Source organism: Semicossyphus pulcher, unplaced genomic scaffold (assembly GCF_022749685.1).
Source record: "Semicossyphus pulcher isolate SPU_LCO1_2020_fin unplaced genomic scaffold, fSemPul1.0.p SCAF_2, whole genome shotgun sequence".
Taxonomy (NCBI): Eukaryota; Metazoa; Chordata; class Actinopteri; order Labriformes; family Labridae; genus Semicossyphus; species Semicossyphus pulcher.
The window spans coordinates 5,570,587-5,588,343 of record NW_027211693.1 but is presented as its reverse complement, the minus strand read 5'-3'; the positions used below and the strand labels follow the sequence as shown (position 1 = coordinate 5,588,343).

General features: G+C 42.7%; 1 protein-coding gene across 2 annotated transcripts in view; it reads right to left on the bottom strand.

The window, feature by feature from the left end:
- Positions 1-17,757, bottom strand: part of glra1 (glycine receptor, alpha 1) — a 111,563-nt gene that overhangs the window by 42,378 nt on the left and 51,428 nt on the right. For both annotated transcript variants that reach the window (XM_069669824.1, XM_069669825.1), the window contains one exon: positions 9,447-9,514. In XM_069669824.1, coding sequence (XP_069525925.1) covers positions 9,447-9,514 — 68 coding nt within the window. The remainder of the gene's footprint in view (positions 1-9,446; positions 9,515-17,757) is intronic.

Sequence of the window (17,757 nt, the reverse complement as noted above, 5' to 3'; positions counted from 1 at the left end):
AACTGGAGGTTAAATCCAGACTGCAGCGCGGAAATGAACCTCCACCACACAGCTGTAAGACCTTCATCCTCTGCTGTTCAACTGAAGGATCAATACAGGCCTTACTGTGTGTGCTTGTACTCTTCTATCTTTGTGAGGACCAATTTGAGTTTTGGAGGGTGAAAAGAAAGCGAGGAGATATTGAGAAATGTAAATAAAAGCTGAATACGCAAAATAACTAATGCCAACACTTTGGCTCTGCAGGCCGGCCTGCACTAACAGAACGTGTAAAAGTAAAGGAGGGAAATAGAACATTGTACTTTTGAATGTTTGTCAAAAATGTGTGTTTTTGACACATTTTGAGTTTTTGAAAGAGCACAAAATGAAACTGGAGAATTCAGTCATAACTATAAGTTAATAAAAAGTTTAATTTACTGCCAACTTTAATGACAAAGAATTTTCTGTTAGGAATGTGATCACGGTCACGGTTGGGAAAACTTCTCATAAATAAAGGCTGACTGTCAGAGAACAAACAAGACACAACCATGGCCTCTGCTGTCAAGTTTTTGTTGATCCAGAAATTCGTTTCTCAGAGTCCTCCAAAGTGTGACTGCATTGTCTCTTCTGGAACCTCCATTATCTGTCTGTGCCTTTCTCAGTTTCACAAAGAAACTGACCAAAATTCTATTATTACCTTTGTGCCTAAATACTTAAACCAAAAAGACCATTTCAGGGTTTCCACGTATTACAAAAAGACAAAAGACACTTCTTTGTGTCTGTCTGAGACGCCAACTGGTAATGATAACATTTTGGGCATTTGTAGGATTACGCAATACAATTGTGCAGAACGTTTTTCGTGAGATATCATAGAAACCATTCTATGAGGATATGTCGTCACTATGATACTAAAAAGTTGGTCAGAGAGAGATCTTGGTCCTGGTTCAAAGAAACCAATGACTGTGGGGAGACAACAGGAAATGTAGGAGCCATGTATTATTTGTTTTTATTGTTCCTGAACCAGGGGGCGTAATTTGGCCAATTTGGCTAAAGGTTATTTAAGTTCATGTCCTGCCAGCACAGCTGTGGCTAATGGGCAGAGGCATATTGTTTTTTACTGTGTCTTGGTTTTGTCGGTTTTTCTACGTTGGTAAGATTATTTGGTTTGGTTTTAGAACATACGCTAACGGGCAGTGTAATGGTCAATAAACGTTACGTGATCGAAAAGTTTTTGGTGAAATACGAATCTCCTTCATACTGAGCACACGTAATCTAAGTCAGACCTATTAGCAACCAGTAGCGGCAAAAGTGAGGGGCTTAGTCACTACAGGAAATGAACAGTAGTCTCCCATGTTACAGCACCACCTTTTCTTGACCCATCCATCCAGACCTCCTCGCTCTGCAGACTTTATTTCTAATAAAAATAAACATCACCTTTAGACCTCCTTTCCTCCTGGAAAAGACTCATACTGCTGCTTGAGGGCTTTGTTGCTGGAAGGTAAACGTACGTCATGTTTTGGGGCTTTTGCTGACAGAACTGCCGTTTGTCTTGAAGTGAAAGATTCAAGTGATACATGTGTGAGAAGTCACAAACATCGTTTGTTCAGGCGTTTTAACAGGGTGTCATTTTCATGCTGAGAACACACAATTTGTGTGCTCCTCCTTCACCTCTTCAGACGTTGTTTTGAGGGTTACAACCAGAATTGGATTAAGGTTAGAGTTGGAATTAAGCATCGATCCAGCTAGAAAATATTAACTGCTGCTCCCTCAGAGCTTTATAGCGTAACCTCCATCACTCAGTCTCCATCCTCTGTTTCACAATCAGAGATGGAGAGTCTTTACTCAGCGCGGGGTGGCATTTAGCTCGGCCCTCCATTCCCCTAATTGTCAATTATTCTCAGAATATGGAGCTCGGCCACTTCGGCCAGGCGGGATCCATCATTAAGCTGCGTGGCGTAGCAGAAAAGCATCGCAGGGACGGGAAACGGCCATGCCAGCAGCCGCAGCGGGTGGCATTTAAAGGAGCAATCAGCCACACTAATGCTTCGTGTGTGTGTGTGTGTGAAATACAGTCACATGGCAATCAGCGTCAGTAAGGCCCCTTCGCCGTTTATCACTGTTTATAAGACTGAATATCTCTCATGAAACAAATGAGCTTGACCTTTCGTGAGTGACTCGCCTTTTCTTCTGCTTGAGATTATGATAAATAACCTGAAATGGCGCAGAGATGAGGAGGGTCTGTCGGTGGAGAGAGGGAACGAGCCCACGCCAGGATCATCAGTCATAAACCCGCCTGCGGCTCAACACCAGCTCGGAAAGGGCAAGAGTCGAGCCGAAATGGCCTCGATAATTATGAATCCAGTGGTCACACAAGTATGACTTTTCACATGTTGAGATGTGACCTGAACTTTTCAGCTCCAGCTCTCTATTTCTACTTCAAGGCTCAAACAGCTGCTGCACACATCTGTCCTGGATCCGCACTAATCTGGATGATGCTGTTTTAAAAGTACAACCTGATGCATTCATGCTTCATCTGTCCTGCATTTGTTCTGTCATTTAAGTGCCAATCAAATAAAACAGGTGAGTGCTTTAGTGTGTGAAGTTTCTCCTTCACAGCATCAGAACACATTTTTCTCAGGTTCTTGGACTTTTTTTTAACATTTCAAATACAGATTGCACCTTTTTGTTTTCAAACTGCTTAATCTATTACCAATAATTTTGGGACCTGAAAGACTAATATGATGATAAAGATTAATATTGCTCCAGTAGATTTTTTCACTTGGCAGCCGTGAGACAGGCTGTAATGGCTGCACGTAATCTTTGGTATACTCCTTTTTTCAATTACCTGGCTCGGATTGTTGTTCTGACACCATTACAGAAAGGATCCCTACACAGATTTTGTGAGGGAAGATCCTCTTTGAGAGAACATTTGAACACTAAATCAATTAAACGCACAATTTGTTCTTTGATCTGAACTTTGATCAGAGCATTTAACGTTTGACAATAACACAAACAAACCTCAAGATTGAGAGAGGTAAACAAGCAACTCTTGTGCAAGCTAAAATTGCTGTTTTTGTCAATGGAGTCTGGTGGCTTTGAAGGGAGCGATGTAACAGATGTTTCCTATTAAAAGAATCAGAATCAGCTTTGACTCCTTCAAAGCCACCAGACTCCATTGACAAAAACAGTGATCAAACCGATCAAAGTTCAGATCAAAACACAAAAAGAACAAATAGCGTTCCAATGTTCCCCCACTTCACTTTTCTCTTGGCATGTTTCCCACTTCTTCATCTTGGCCTTAAACACTTTAAAACTCTGCAGTTTTTCCTCTTTAACACACTGCTGTTTTATTCTGATATCCATTAAAAGCAATTTATGGAACAATAGATTGTTTTCACCGGACATTCACCTCAGCTGAGCGGATATCTTCTGGACCATAAAACCTCAGCTTCATAGGTCAGAGGCTGCAGATGGATGCACATTAAGTGAGCGATGGGGGTTTGCACAGCGCTCCGTTCTAGGATTCAAATGAGGTGAAAGTAATTTGAGGGTGCCAGTTTATGGTTTCTCAGAATGATTTTAAAATGGAGTAAACGGATGAGCCCTTCAAGGTTTTAGAAGAAAACCTGTTTCAGAGGACGTTTCAGAAGAAGCAGCGCGGAGGAAACGTGCAGCAGGACGTCGTCGTGAGTGCAGCACAAAGTGGGACTCCAACGTGCGTAGGTTCAGACTCATGGCTTAATATCCCGACATGAGGACATTGGACTGTTAAGTGCTACCATGAAATTACCATCCACCACCGCCACGCTGCTATGGAACCATTAGCAGAGGAAATGCTGTACTTACACAACGCCGCACTCATTTCAGCTTGTATTAAACTCAGGCAGTAAACCACGCATGGAAGACTGCAATCTTCCTCCTCTTCTTCTTCCCTTCCTCCAACAACAAAAACAACAACCAATGCAAAAACTACAGAAACAGCAGCAGCCATATTCTAATTCCACGCCTGTCATAACATCCTGCTGTCTCCCTGGATGCTGCTGCTGCTCAGGTAGGAAGCGGAGGTAGGAGGTTACGGAGGCTCAGGCGTTATGGCAGCACATCTGCTCAGCTCAGACAGAGAGAGAGAGAGAGAGATGCTGTTTTCACTGTGTGGCCTCAAAATAAGCCACACCAGCACCACCAGCAGCAGCTGCAGCACGGAGGGATGTCAAATCAATTTACGACAGCAAACTTCTCTCTGGTTCTTGAGGCGATTTTTGATAAATGACAGGTTTGATCGTTCTACAAGTACGGATGCAATAAAACCTGAGTCACAGCTGCAGCGTGCAAAAGTTTGATGTAAAAACATCTTCAAAATAAATCAAACACTAAAGCTGCACTTCACAGATTCAACCTGCTTGAGGAAATTAAATAGCTTATTTTGACAAACATATGGTGATGAATAAAAACAGTGAAATTATTATCATCTTGAAAAGCGAAAGAAGAAGGCATCGAGCCACAATATATCAAAGAAAGTGTTTTGAGTCAGACAATGTTCTTAATTAATGTCGTTTCTTTGTTCTGAGACAATATTTAGACCAGCATTTTTGTCAATAGTAATTAAATTGAGATCAAAAGTGCTGGATCAAGACTGCAGACTATGTGCAGCTGCAGAGACACAGTGCAGACTTTATGAAGTGTACACACACAGGCGCTTACACGTCAATAAAAGTCCATTACAAATATTGATCCCCAGAGAGCAGAAAAGTTTTTCTCTTCATGTTTGAGATTTCTAAGAAACTTAATTTCTCATAAAAAATTGCCACATGACCAGAATTAGAGGAGGCGGAAGAAAGGAATATCTGTCCGAATATTCCAACATCTATAGTTTTATATTATTTAATATGCCAGAAAAGATGAATGTTCCAATGCATGTAGGTCAATATGCCAAAAATACCAGGGTGTCCTACTCCATCAAGAAGCATTTGGCAGTATGCAAGCCGGTGTGTTTTTTTTTGGCTGTTCTGACCCACAATCCTCTGCAGCAGAAGATTCGTCACATCGACTGAGCCGCCAAGAGAGCACAGACAGATGTATGACTGATATAAATAAGCAAAAGTATGTAAGCAAAGTACGTACTTTGTAAAGGGCAAAAGCAGGAAAAAGAAAACGTGTGTTCTCTGGACCTTGAGGGGATGACTGCGGTCATAGATCTAGGACATTTCTCAACAAGTCCACCAAACCAAACCCTGATGTTTCACTGCGTTCAGGAAAACAAAATGACTTGATAACGCCTGGCTCACAATAAAAGATTTTTAAAATCTGAACAGATGTTCAAATGTGAGTGAGCCACACATGACACTGACAGATTGAACAGTTTTGTTCCTGTAGTGTGTGCAGAGCAACGATATGACTCAAACAGCACACCACACACTGACAGACTCATCAGTCCGACTCTCACAGCTGGAAATCTCACTAAATCTCCGCCTGTCAAACAGGACTTCAGAGTAAACAAACATGGCGGACGGCGGGCAGGAAGAATTGGCGATGATAGTTTTTGTGGATGAAGTGGTGGAGACGGAGTGAACACGGGCTGTATGTGTTACTTTATGCTGCACGGTTGTTGTGCTTCCTGCTTCAGCCAGCTTGTTTCCCCATTGGCTATTGTTTCGTTCCACGTGACGATCCACAGAGAGCGTGCTCAGCTGTCATCGGGGTTCCCTCCAACACAACAGGATAACGGATCGTAAATATTCAACATGTTTAATATTTGAAATCGGTGTGGTCACGACGTTCTCCTGAACAGATCTGGGGAAGTGAAATTACTCTTAACATCCCTCAAACCACAGGAACATCTGGAGAGATCATCTTTAGAAGCATCAAACATCAGGACTTAGCTTACGATTGTTGGAATCAGGGCCCAGTTATGTTGTAGTGTGTACCCCGGAAAAGATCCAGGTCATGGCTACAATAAGTAATCACTTAACATCATCAACTCCAAAAGATTTACAGGGACAAAATCCACATGTCAACAAATGTCTCTTCTTATTTCTGACATAGCTCCTTCTCCTGTAAGGGAGGAGAAATTAGGAGTGAAGTGTATCTACTGTTCTGGGGAGATGAAAGGTGCCGTAGATGGAGGGGAGCGAATGAGTGAGAGATCTACAGAGAGAGAGAGAGGGAGAGAGAGAGAGAGAGAGAGAGAGAGAGAGATGAAGCAGGCAACAATACTTTGAATAACAGTGTAAAGCCTGTTCATACAGCTTCATATGGAGCGAGAGAGCAGGGATGAATGGGCGGTGAGATAACTGAGTGTGTGTGTGTGTGTGTGTGTGTGTGTGTGTGAGTGAGGGAGGGAGAGAGAGGTGATAAAGGGAAATAAAGTGAATGAGGTTTCCGTGTGTGAGGGATAAAGAGTCTGAGAGCTCAGTGCTGATAGCAGACCCTCCAACTCCTCTTTATAATATATCCTATATCTAACCTACAGGCGTTGTTATAGTGAAGAAGACATAATATTAAGCTCTAGAAAAATATTATTAACACGTTATTGCCAATATGGACATCTTTTAGGTTTTAATAAGCATGTGTCAGCGTTATCAAAACCTAGCCTTTTATTTTGGTAAATTTTGACGAACATTTTGAAGGAGAATTCATATTTTTAAAACATATTTTGGGGTCTAAATTAAGAATAGGTGCTAAAAGTTATAGAATTCCTCCAGTATTGTTCCTGTGTGTGTGTGTGTGTGTGTGTGTGTGTGTGTGTGTGTGTCTGCGAGTGCCTGAGGTTCAAGTGTGTGTGTTTACTGAGAGAAATAAAGTGAGAACGGCTGCTACATGTTTGTTCATAAAAGGAGAGGAAATGAGCAAGGGAGAAAACAAGTGAAAGAGGGGGATGAAGAATGAGAGAAGGTTGCGTGTCTGTCTGAGTGTGTGTGTGTGTGTGTGTGTGTGAGCGAGAGAGAGAGAGACACAAAGAGTGAGCGAGCAGGCGAGCGGAGAGAGCGCTGAAACAGGAATAAAGCCGTGTACCGCCGGGACTTCAACACGCACTGCGCCATTCTACCGACTCCATCTATCACTGTGCTCCGACCCCAGCAGCATTGTGTGTGCGTGTGTGTGTGTGTGTGCGTGGAGGATGGAGGGGTACTGTAGTCCAAGCTTAAAGCGAGAGCTACACACTACAACGAACACCATGACTGCACGGTGAAGCCTTCCGCCGCCTCTCTCTCTCACTGTGTTGCCTCTGGAGCTTTAAAATGGATTTTCTGCTTTGATAAAACCTGATAAATCCAATTATTTCAGTGCTTTGTTTTGCCTCTAATCCACCCTCTGAGAGATTAGAGCAACAACACTGAGTGACTGACTCCCTTCAGTGGGAGAACTCACAGAGTCTCAGCCAGAAGTTACCCTGAGATCAGCTCATGATTGAAGCCTTGCTCCGTCTGACAGGCTGCGAGGGGGGTCAGAGTCTCCCATGACATGTTATTCACGCAGACGCTGAGGTGTACGATTGATACATCATAAAACATCCTCGAAGATCGTCGAGTCTGCTCGGGAAAATTACAGGAGAAAAATCGGGAAATCAGGAGAGAAACGGACGGGGATTCCCTCGTTCACGACGGACAGACATGCCACTGTTTAGAGAGAGGCAGCTTAGTACAACAGAAAAACAAACATTGCACCAAAGAGCTGTGGCAATACTACAACACACCTGCGCACACAAAGCTTTGGCTGTAAACTCACTGCCTTCTATAAAGTTGAGTTAATGATGAGTTTATGTCCTGAACAGGACAAGGGGCCTAACACACAACTAAGAGGCTACAGTCATGCTAATGCTACAACATATTACCTCCATAAAAGGCTCTGATATAAGCTACTCATTCCTGGCTGATGAATTACATATAAAGACAAAAACTAAGCTGTACATCAGATGGAATCATTTCCCCCATTCTGCACTTTTCAGTTGCTTTAGATGCAGCTACATTTCTATGCAACATCGCTTACAGCTGCAGCAGATGCTAACCAGGAAGTGGTGTAACAAAATGGTTTAGCCTCTTTCTATCACTCTTCATCTTCTTGTGCATCCTTTTGCCTGGCCCCCATCTGTCCATCTTCCTTCCTCCTTTAATCTTTCACACGAGAATCGATTCGGCTTCTGCGCAAGGGAAAACGTGGAATCTGTTCTGCATGACGACGATCTGCAGCAGGCAGCAGTTTCAGTGCAGCCATGTGTGTGTGAGTGTTTATGGAGGAGGTTCAGCTCGGGATATCCCGCCTGCTGCTTTTGTTTCTGCCCCCTTTTATTCCTTTCTTCTTTTCTGTCCACTCCTTCCTCCCCTCCGCTCTTCTTTTAGATCGTGTTTCACCTCCCTTCCTCTCTCTGTCGTCCCAGATTTACGTCCACATATTTGATACCTTCTTTTCTTTATAGCACACTTTAAATACACAGACAAGACATTTAGCAAGATCAGCTTAATGTTAGTTCAGGTGTTTCACTGGATGTTTGGTTATAAGAAAAACAGAGGATCATTTTGATCTTTATTCGATCGCTAAAAGTTCAGAGAACTTGTAACGGTGTATTTGTGCTCCAGAATTGGTTTAAATTTTATAATGCACAAAAGAGGAATTTGTTTGTTCTTTAACTAGAATTGTATTGGATTTTTTATAATTAAATTAAATACACAGCTTACAATGTGCCTTATGCTTTATCCTCCAGTAAGTCCTACATGCTGAAAAGAGGGCGTGTCTCTTCTGCAGTCCATTTTAGATCAGAAACCAGACTCATTCCGAGAAACACCGCGAGGACGTGACCTTGTACGGGTCCTTAATGTTAGCCGCGGCCCTGCAGAAGGTTTACAGCTGACAGCCTTGATGCATTTGATGGATGAAAACATGATTTGTGTGTTTTATGGAGGTTAAAGCGGCGAGTGCGTTCTGTTTTTAGCAACAGTCACGGACGCTGATCACCTCATGCAAAAACACACAAACACACGACGGTTCAGCGTCACCATATCTGCTTTGTTCCTCTGTAAATGTTGATGGTTCACTGATATTAACACTAATGGATTTTCTGTGTTAATGAATAAGCAGAAATTTCCCCTCCATCGCCTGCGAACACGACAGCGGCGCAGCGTTGTTATGCAAATGTCTGCGCTGGTGATGCGCTCTTTCAAATGAAGTGTTTGATAATGGAGACACGCTCAGTGAGGCGGGGACGCTTTAAACACTCACAGGGCAGAAGGTTTTTAATTTTTGAATGGGAATAAAAATGAAACTTTAGATGTGCCGCCATTACTTCTATTAATCGCATTTTTTCAGGGCAAAATTACCCAACTGGAAATGGAGCTGCGACGAGATGTGACAGTTTCCATTAGCTGCCCAACCAGCCACATCCACACACACACACACACACAAGTGCCACATAAATAATGTCAAAATCTACACATGCAGCTGTATCACAAGGTCATGTTAAGAAGAATTGAGCTTACCATTGTTGTTTCAGCGATGGACCCAAAACTGTTGATAAAAATGTTGCAGGTTACGTTTACAGGCGGACCTGCGGAGAGGGAAGAGAGGGAGAGAGACGGAAAGAGGAGTTAGATTCCTTCAGAGGCGTTTACGTTGACAGGAAGTTGTGGTGTTGCAGAAATATTCCTGGACTTGTGACGCATATAATCAAAAACACATACTTACAGAAAATATATCAACTGAATCCGATCCATCATTTAAATTTAAGAAATAAGATATGTCGATTTAGTCTCTCGTAGGACAATACAGACCTGAGCGGAGGCAGATTTGTTTGTGCGTTTCCGTCCCTGTATGTGTGTGTGTGTGTGTGTGTGTGTGTGTGTATGTGTGTGTGTGTGTGTGTGTGTGTGTGTGTGTGTGTGTGTGTGTGTGTGTGTGTGTGTATGTGTGCGTGTGCAGCAGAGAAGACTGAAGCTAAAGTGAGTTGATGACAGAGTGCAGGAAGTAAACAAAGTGAACAGCCTGGTCAGGTGAGGCTGTGCTGAATAAATGAATGAGTCTCCGCTCTGGACTCAAATCCCGACAGTGTCCGTCTGCCTGACGACAGCAGCATGTTTGTTCCAGAGTCGCTGAGAAGAAAAACATCGAAACTTCCCGTTATGAGCTAAGAAAACTAAAAAAAAAAATCAATGTCACATCCCCTTTGAGACTTCAAAGTGCTGTCGGTCAAACTCAGGCAATATCAATAAACAGCGTGTTGCTTCAGAGGAATTCATAAAGCCAAAAATAGCCCCCTCGCTCTCCTCTCAGGGACGAGACGCTGCGTTCAAGGTTGTTTTCAGATGAGCGAGTCCAAGTGAAAGTAAATAGCGTTCGGGCCTTTCGTGGCTGCTTCATCGATTCGCTGTATTAACAGGTTGTACAAACACAAATGCGATTAGTTGTCGGCAGGAGCGGAGTTGCAGCGAGGAGCGTGGAGGACAGACTCTCATCTCTTTCAGCCAGTGCACATGATATTGACTTTAAGAGCTACAGCGCAGCGAGTAACCTTTAAACTCTTCTCATCCAAGGAGTCCCTGGTTTGATCATGACAGAGTCAATCCACCCTGTAAACTGCATAGGAAGAATTTATTTACAAGACTGAGCTACTGAGAGGGAGAGGCATCTTACTCTCAACGTAGTACAGTTAGAGGCTGTGCAGTGAAGGAGTGAAAGACTGATTCACGTCTTACCAGGGTGGCTTATTATGCTGTTTTGGAGCAGTTATGTTCAAGATAAGAGATGAACCCGTATAAAAGCACCGCCTACTGACCAAACAATTGTCTTGATCCCACAGCTCGGTGAGCAGATCGTGAAAGGGAGGGGAAGGGTGATCAGACATCGGCCAAACCTTTTGTCTTCTTCTTATAGACCAGAGTTAATCTTAGCAGCTATTTTAGTCTTAAGACGAAAATGCTTTTTAATTTAGTCACATTTTAGTCATTTTTAACCTTTATAGCTTTAGTCAATAAAAAGTCATCACAAGTGAGTCATTACTTTTAGTCGAAACGTTTTCTCTCTTGAGAAAATATGACCTCCTCCTCCTTCAGTTTGCTTCAGGTGAAATGAACACTTTAAATATCAGCAAATCATCCATACAGTGAATGAACGGTGAAGACAAAGATATCTTTTCATCATCACTTCTCATTTAAACAGTCTGACTGAAGCAGACAGGCGATGATCCCTCCTTTTTGTGCAGAAGACACCTTAAACGTCGAGTAAAACGCCCCTTTTTCTGTGAGCGTGCACTAAACCAGAAAAAGAGTTACAGAGAAAGTTCATCTTCATGATACTCGTTCATGATCCCAGAGCATGGATGTTTAATGTCCGACAGCCACCACTAACATTTTAATCCAAAGTCGTCTTGTTAACAAAAACAAAAAAAGAGTTTTTATTATAAGATCTATTTTAGCTCGTCAATGTCTTCGTCATGGCAAAACGTTTGTTGACGAACATTTATCATCAGAATTTTCCTTAACGAAATGAACGCTGTCATAGATAAAAAAGTAACCTTTACCTAAAAGATATGAAAGTACCTACTGCTTCAAATAATTCATTTTATATTTGCAGCTGAAAGGAAAAGGCTCAGAGTCATACAGTCTGTGAACACGTCCGAGCAAAACATGAACTCAACAGACACAGGTGTGATCACAGTCAGATCTATGTCCAAAATGATGGAGCACTAATGTTACAAACCTTTATTTATGCATTCATACAATCGGCAATGTTTTACGTGCTGTTCTGTTGGGGTGAATGGAACCGTATAACGGACAGATATCCTGGGTTAGTTCTGCAGGCTTTCCTTTCAAAGAGTTAGAGAAGAAGATGCATGCGCTCATGTCTTCTAGGTGGGAAGTACGGGGCTATTTTCCCAGAGGTGATTAGCCTAGCTTAGCACAATAACTGAAAGATATTGTGGAAGCGTAGCATACAAAAACCATCCTGTAGTGTTTTCTCATGTTTATGAGAACTACTACTGCTTGTTCCAGAGAACTTCTGTTCATCATAAAGAGGCGTTACTAATGCTTTCTTGTAGTTTCTCCTCTGTGAGCGACTCGTCCCAAAATGCACCTGTGCACTTCCAAATGTATCAGAATCTGGAGACAAACAGCCATGATCTGGTCTTTGTCTGTGAAATAATTACACCACTACAAGCTGTAGCTAAATGTTTGTAATCTGCTTACTGTAATCCTGTTACATCCACACTTCATCAGACCTTGTGTGGACGTTTTTTACTGGTTACAAAATGTACGTGGCTGCATCCCGCTCATATTGTCATACATGTGGCTGTGAGTTAAGGTCACACATACACAACATGGACACACAGTTTGTGTTTAATGTCCCTGGTTAAACTCAGTGTCTAATCCCACTGGCCGGGGGCGAGCTGGGAATGAAGGAAGGGGTCTGGATTATTTTGATGGCCAATTACTCTCCCTGTCACAGTCGGAGGACCGCCGGAGGCCACGGGGGAGGAATATCATCTGAGAGTCATTCACACACACGCACACACACACACACACACACACACACACTAACACACACAATCACACACACGCAACTGTGGTTAAGCTATAGAGTAGAATCATAGGGTTGGAGATGTACGGTTAAGAGGGAAAAATCATTAAAGCTAGCCGGAGGCCACGGTTCCCTACGTGACTTACATGTACAGCACCTAATTGATTACTCATAGGAGAATGTGAGGAAACAGGAAGTAATAAAGATGTTCAAATCAAACAGCTTTTCTTTCAGTTCAGCAAACTAAAGTGGCTGCAGATAATTTAAAGTTATAATCTGTCATGTAAATAAATGTCTGTTAAGTCTCTATCCAATCTAAAAATCTATCTATCTAAAAACTAATATTTACCAAGTGACTCCAACATATCTGTATCTCTCTTCAATATCTTAATCCTGTACTTAAACCTGTACGTCATTTATTGGACACTGTTTCACCTCTAACAAACCACCCATGCTTACTCTCTCCTCTCAGAGCTTACACTTACGTATTCAGGTAGTACTGCAACAAACACCACAAATCTCTTTAAAGCAGCCAATGAACCTGTGCTTCACCACCTCTGAAGAGCATTTTGTTTCCTGCTGCATGGAAACCATGGCTGCATTTAAAGAAACTAAACTGGAAAATTGTGAAGAAACACAAATTATTATTCACGAGGGTGCTTCAAAGATTTGGAATGACAAAGGTGCCGGTACTCTGAAGCAGAAACGTTGTAACATGAGCATGCATAATTCGGGAGCTCAAGTGAGCGCAAAAAATGTTTAATTCACTAAGTACTTTGCCAAGAACTGTATAGACCAGAGAGATGTTGGTGGAGCTAATCCAGCAGCTGTCTCACTGAACTACATCTCGTGTAGTCTCGACTTACTTAAAACGCCCAGCACGACATAACTGCTTTTTATTTATATATAACGATCCCTTTATTTGGCCCCACAAGAGGGCAAACAAACTGGGTGAAAGAAGAAAAATGGCGTCTAAAAGCTTCTTGGTAAATAATCCCCCCAGCACGACCACCTGCCTGCATCTGTGTGATGTGTAAAGGCTCGACAAACACTCTCTCTCTGATATGTCTGAGTGCATCAGAGGGTTTATCTGTAAACCAGCTAGTATTACATTATCACTGTGTTTTCTCTCAGAAAGGCTTCCCAGGCCTAACTCAAGTCCTTTGACACATTTCCCCTGCATCCAGGCTTTGTTCAAAATCCCTCCTTCAAAGTCCTCCTCGCTCCGTGGCAGGAGGGAGGCGAGCGGAGGGATATCATAATTTGTCTTCTCTTGACGTCCCTCGCAGCGTGTGACGCAAAAAAACCAGAGGAGGAGGAGGCTGAGGAGGGGGAGGAGAAGCTAATGCCTCCTCCTTCTGCTTCTCTCCCTCTTGTCTACCACAGCGGTTCATTTAATAACCATCCAGAGAGGGGTGCTTTATAGCTCTCCAATAAAGACAGAGGACGGGGGTGCAGCAGAAAACGACAGAAAGGAGGAAGAGGCGACAGCTCATTAACCGTCATGGAGGACAGGCTGGCAGTGTGACTCACAGGCTACTGTAGCAGCACGCTCTTATTTGCCCCAGTGTGTGTGTGTGTGTGTGTGTGTGTGTGCCAAATGGCCTGAGCTACACACACACAGACATGTCTGCACTTCCTTACAGTCCTTCAGTGACATAATGCATTTCCTTCTCTCTTGTATAAAACGCAGAATCCTCCATAAACCTATTTTTGTCACTAATTTATGAGGTGATCACCCGTCACCCTTGGTTACCATTTTCTACTCCTGTTGGCTTTCTATCCGAGCACTGCGGTCGGGGGGGGGCGATGGACGGGTCAAAATGATTTGAGTTTTGGAAAGGCAACACAAAAAAGCACAACCCTGCAAATCCTTTAGATACAGAGTATTGCTCAGAGCACAGCACTCTGGGATGTGCAGGAATCCAAAGCGTGACAGGTCTGTAGTGCCTAGTTACGGCTGCTAAGCTGTGATTTTTCTCCAGTTGTGAGTTACGCTTGGATGTACTCTCTTATGAAATGGGCTTAAACTGTACCTAAGACAGGGATGGACTCCAATTATACACACCTGAATCTCTTTGATATCTGTGTTGTCATTCTGAATAAGGTGTGTGACAGTTTCAGGGTTGAACAATATGTTTCACAGAGACTGGGTGTAGCAGGCTTTCAGGTACGTTTTCTCTCATGTTGCAGGTGTGTCATTCAAATGAACATTGATGTGTTTATAAACCCTGCTGTATTTAAAGTCAAGGTGAAATGAAAAATGTCATTTTAATCCTTTTAGATCACATCCCCGGGAATATTGTGCATCTGTTTGACAATATAGGCCAAAAAAAATACAGAATATCAATTTCTTCGTATTCTTATATCAAAATCCGATCATTTTTTCTTCCAGTAAAACTAAATTTCAAGCGTGCTTACGTAAGTTAGCACCAAACAATTTCAACCAATCAATCTGCAACATTTAGCCGCAGAGCACCAAGAACGCTCGGTCAGTTAGCTAGCTACTGCGCTGTGGAGAACGTCTGTCTACGCCCACTTCTCACCGATCAAATCAAATCCCTCCAATGATATGTCCCGCCTGCACGTCCTGTTTCACTCGGAAATACGTCACGATACGGAAGCTAGATGCTCTCGAAATGCCGTTTCAGCTCGACTTTAAGAGGCAGTGTGCTTAGGTAACACACAACATGCACAACGCCACCGTTTCTGTCAGTCTAATGAAATTAATTTTCTTTGACATGAGAGATGATTACATTCTCTTAAAACTTTTTAAACATAAACCCTGACACCACCACATATGCACGGACGCACAATAAACCCTAAATACACACACACACACGTGCTGTATGTACACTAACACACACGAAGAACGAAACACACAGATGATAAAGTGACTAACAGGAGCAGTTATCAGATGAATAAATCTGCACACACAGTTTGCAAACACACTGAGGGCAAACACACATGAGCTTATAAGCAAACACGCTCGATAAACAAAAGCACCAAATTACATGGATACACACACACACACACACACACACACACACAAATATACACACAATTACAAATATACACTCAACTAAAAGACAAGCACACACATACACACACATTATTTAAGCTAACCTGTACAGATTTATATGCAGGAGCAACCAGGCATGCATGGAACGCACACACACACACACACACACACACACACACACACACACACACACACACACACACACACACACACACACACACGTTAAACTGAAGGACACATCAGTATGCATGGAGCTCACAGGCTGCACAGCACACTCATACTAAACACATGTTAACACTCATTAACATACAGTTTGCACGGATACAAAGTGTCTGCACGCCTCATTGCTTCTTAACCTTTACAGCTGATAACATTTTAAACATGTTACGCACACTCTGTGTCCTATGCATGTATTCAAAGTTTGTCCCTGCTGGCCACCGTATCACCAAATCAACATGAGGTCCTGGATTATTAGATATATAAATATGAGGATTTAACTGTCTAAATGTCTTGAAGCACATTAGTTTCTTTACTTTTAACCTTGTTCTAAACCACTCACACAGCACTGACGATAATTTATAGAACTGCACGGAAATGTTGAGAGTTTCATACTTTTTAAAGAAAAATGTGAATAAATTATTCAGACCATTCTGTGAATGTTCTTATGAGATAAAGTTGTAGAGAACCAGCCCTTGGCATGTGAACTAAAAAGTTAATTTCTCTGAATATACACGCACATACTCCCCGTTTCTCAAACACGCACACACATGCTGAGGAGGCCAATCAAGGCCAGCGACTGTGCTGAAGTCCTGCTGAGGTGCGTCGGCACAAATAAGCCCCCCTCTCTACTTCTTCAGCTGCACTCCACTTTCATTAAAAACAAGTGACAACAGCAATAAAGCAGGATGTAACGAACGGGCCGGCTCGGCCTCTCAGCACTTCTGCTAACTGCAGCCGCTGCAGCCTCTTACTGGAATAATGCTCTAAACAGTCCCTGAGCTCTCTGTGCTCTTTGTGCATGATTTCTCTACATGCCATAAACAAAACAAAGGCTTAAGAGGCGTTTTGTAGGATTTAACTGTGCCACTAATAAAACACTGTAGGGACACCATCCTGGGTGCATCTTGTCTCCGGTGTCAGACCTCCTCTCTGTTTTGCTTTAAGTGTGTCCACTAAAGTTGGTCCAGGTTTCATGAGGCTTTTCGCTTTGCTTGCTTGCATTGAGTTACCACATTGGTTCTTTGTTGTACCTTTTTAGAGTGTAATATTTTCCGGTCACCATCGTCTGCTCATTTTTCACCTTGAAGCAGGACTGACAGTTAGGAAAGAGTGTTTAGTGGTTCTCCCGGAAGTAGATAGGTCCAAATAGAGATGGTATGATGATGACAGCCTGATAAACCTGCCGGGGGGAGTGCCTGTAATTGCTTTCTTGATGATTAATTGTTCGGCGGGTTTTGTGCTCCTCCTCCGGCAGAATTTGAGCTTTTTTTTTTCTTGCCAACTCAACATCTCGTCCTCTTGGTGATTCTTAAAACTGACACTGGAACCAGCAACGAGCTGCCATCGGAGGATTCCAGACATGAGCCTGTGGGAGAGTTTTTCTGTGTCGTCTGTGTATCAACACCAACTCAACATGAGTTAGAGCATTGCTGCAAACATGGAAGCTTGGCATGTTCTGTATCTCATCACTGTTTTAACATGAAGCTTTCCATTCCCACCGGAGCCTTATTAAAAATGTCTCCACTCATGACTTTGGGAGGCGTTTTGGATTAAAGCATCCAGTAAACAGCAGGTTATACCACATCCACCAAATGCCATATGTTCAGATGATATAGCAGGTGCATAAAGACTGCAGGGAACATCACTGTTGCCAACGTAGGGGTGAATTTGAAATCCAGAAATGCCCGGTCGATACTTACAGCCACTCTGTCAAGGATGGGATTAAAGCACCTTTCAAATTAAGCCACTAAGAATGGATGCTCTATGTGTTGCCCAAGTGGGATTCAGCCAACATCTGCCAGACTGGGAGTCAAGTCTGCCAACAAACACTAGGATCCAAAAAAGAGGAAGATGCATCATTCCTGCAGAGAATTTCCTTTCCTCATTCAATCTCAACTGACTGAGTCAACATGTAAGACTTAACTTCATGAGAAAAGACAACATATCAACAGTGTGAAGTTCTACAAAGTTTAAGGGGACCAAGTTAAGCACCCTTTGGGCTTTGAAGAAATACCACTGTTATTAAACCTGGGCGA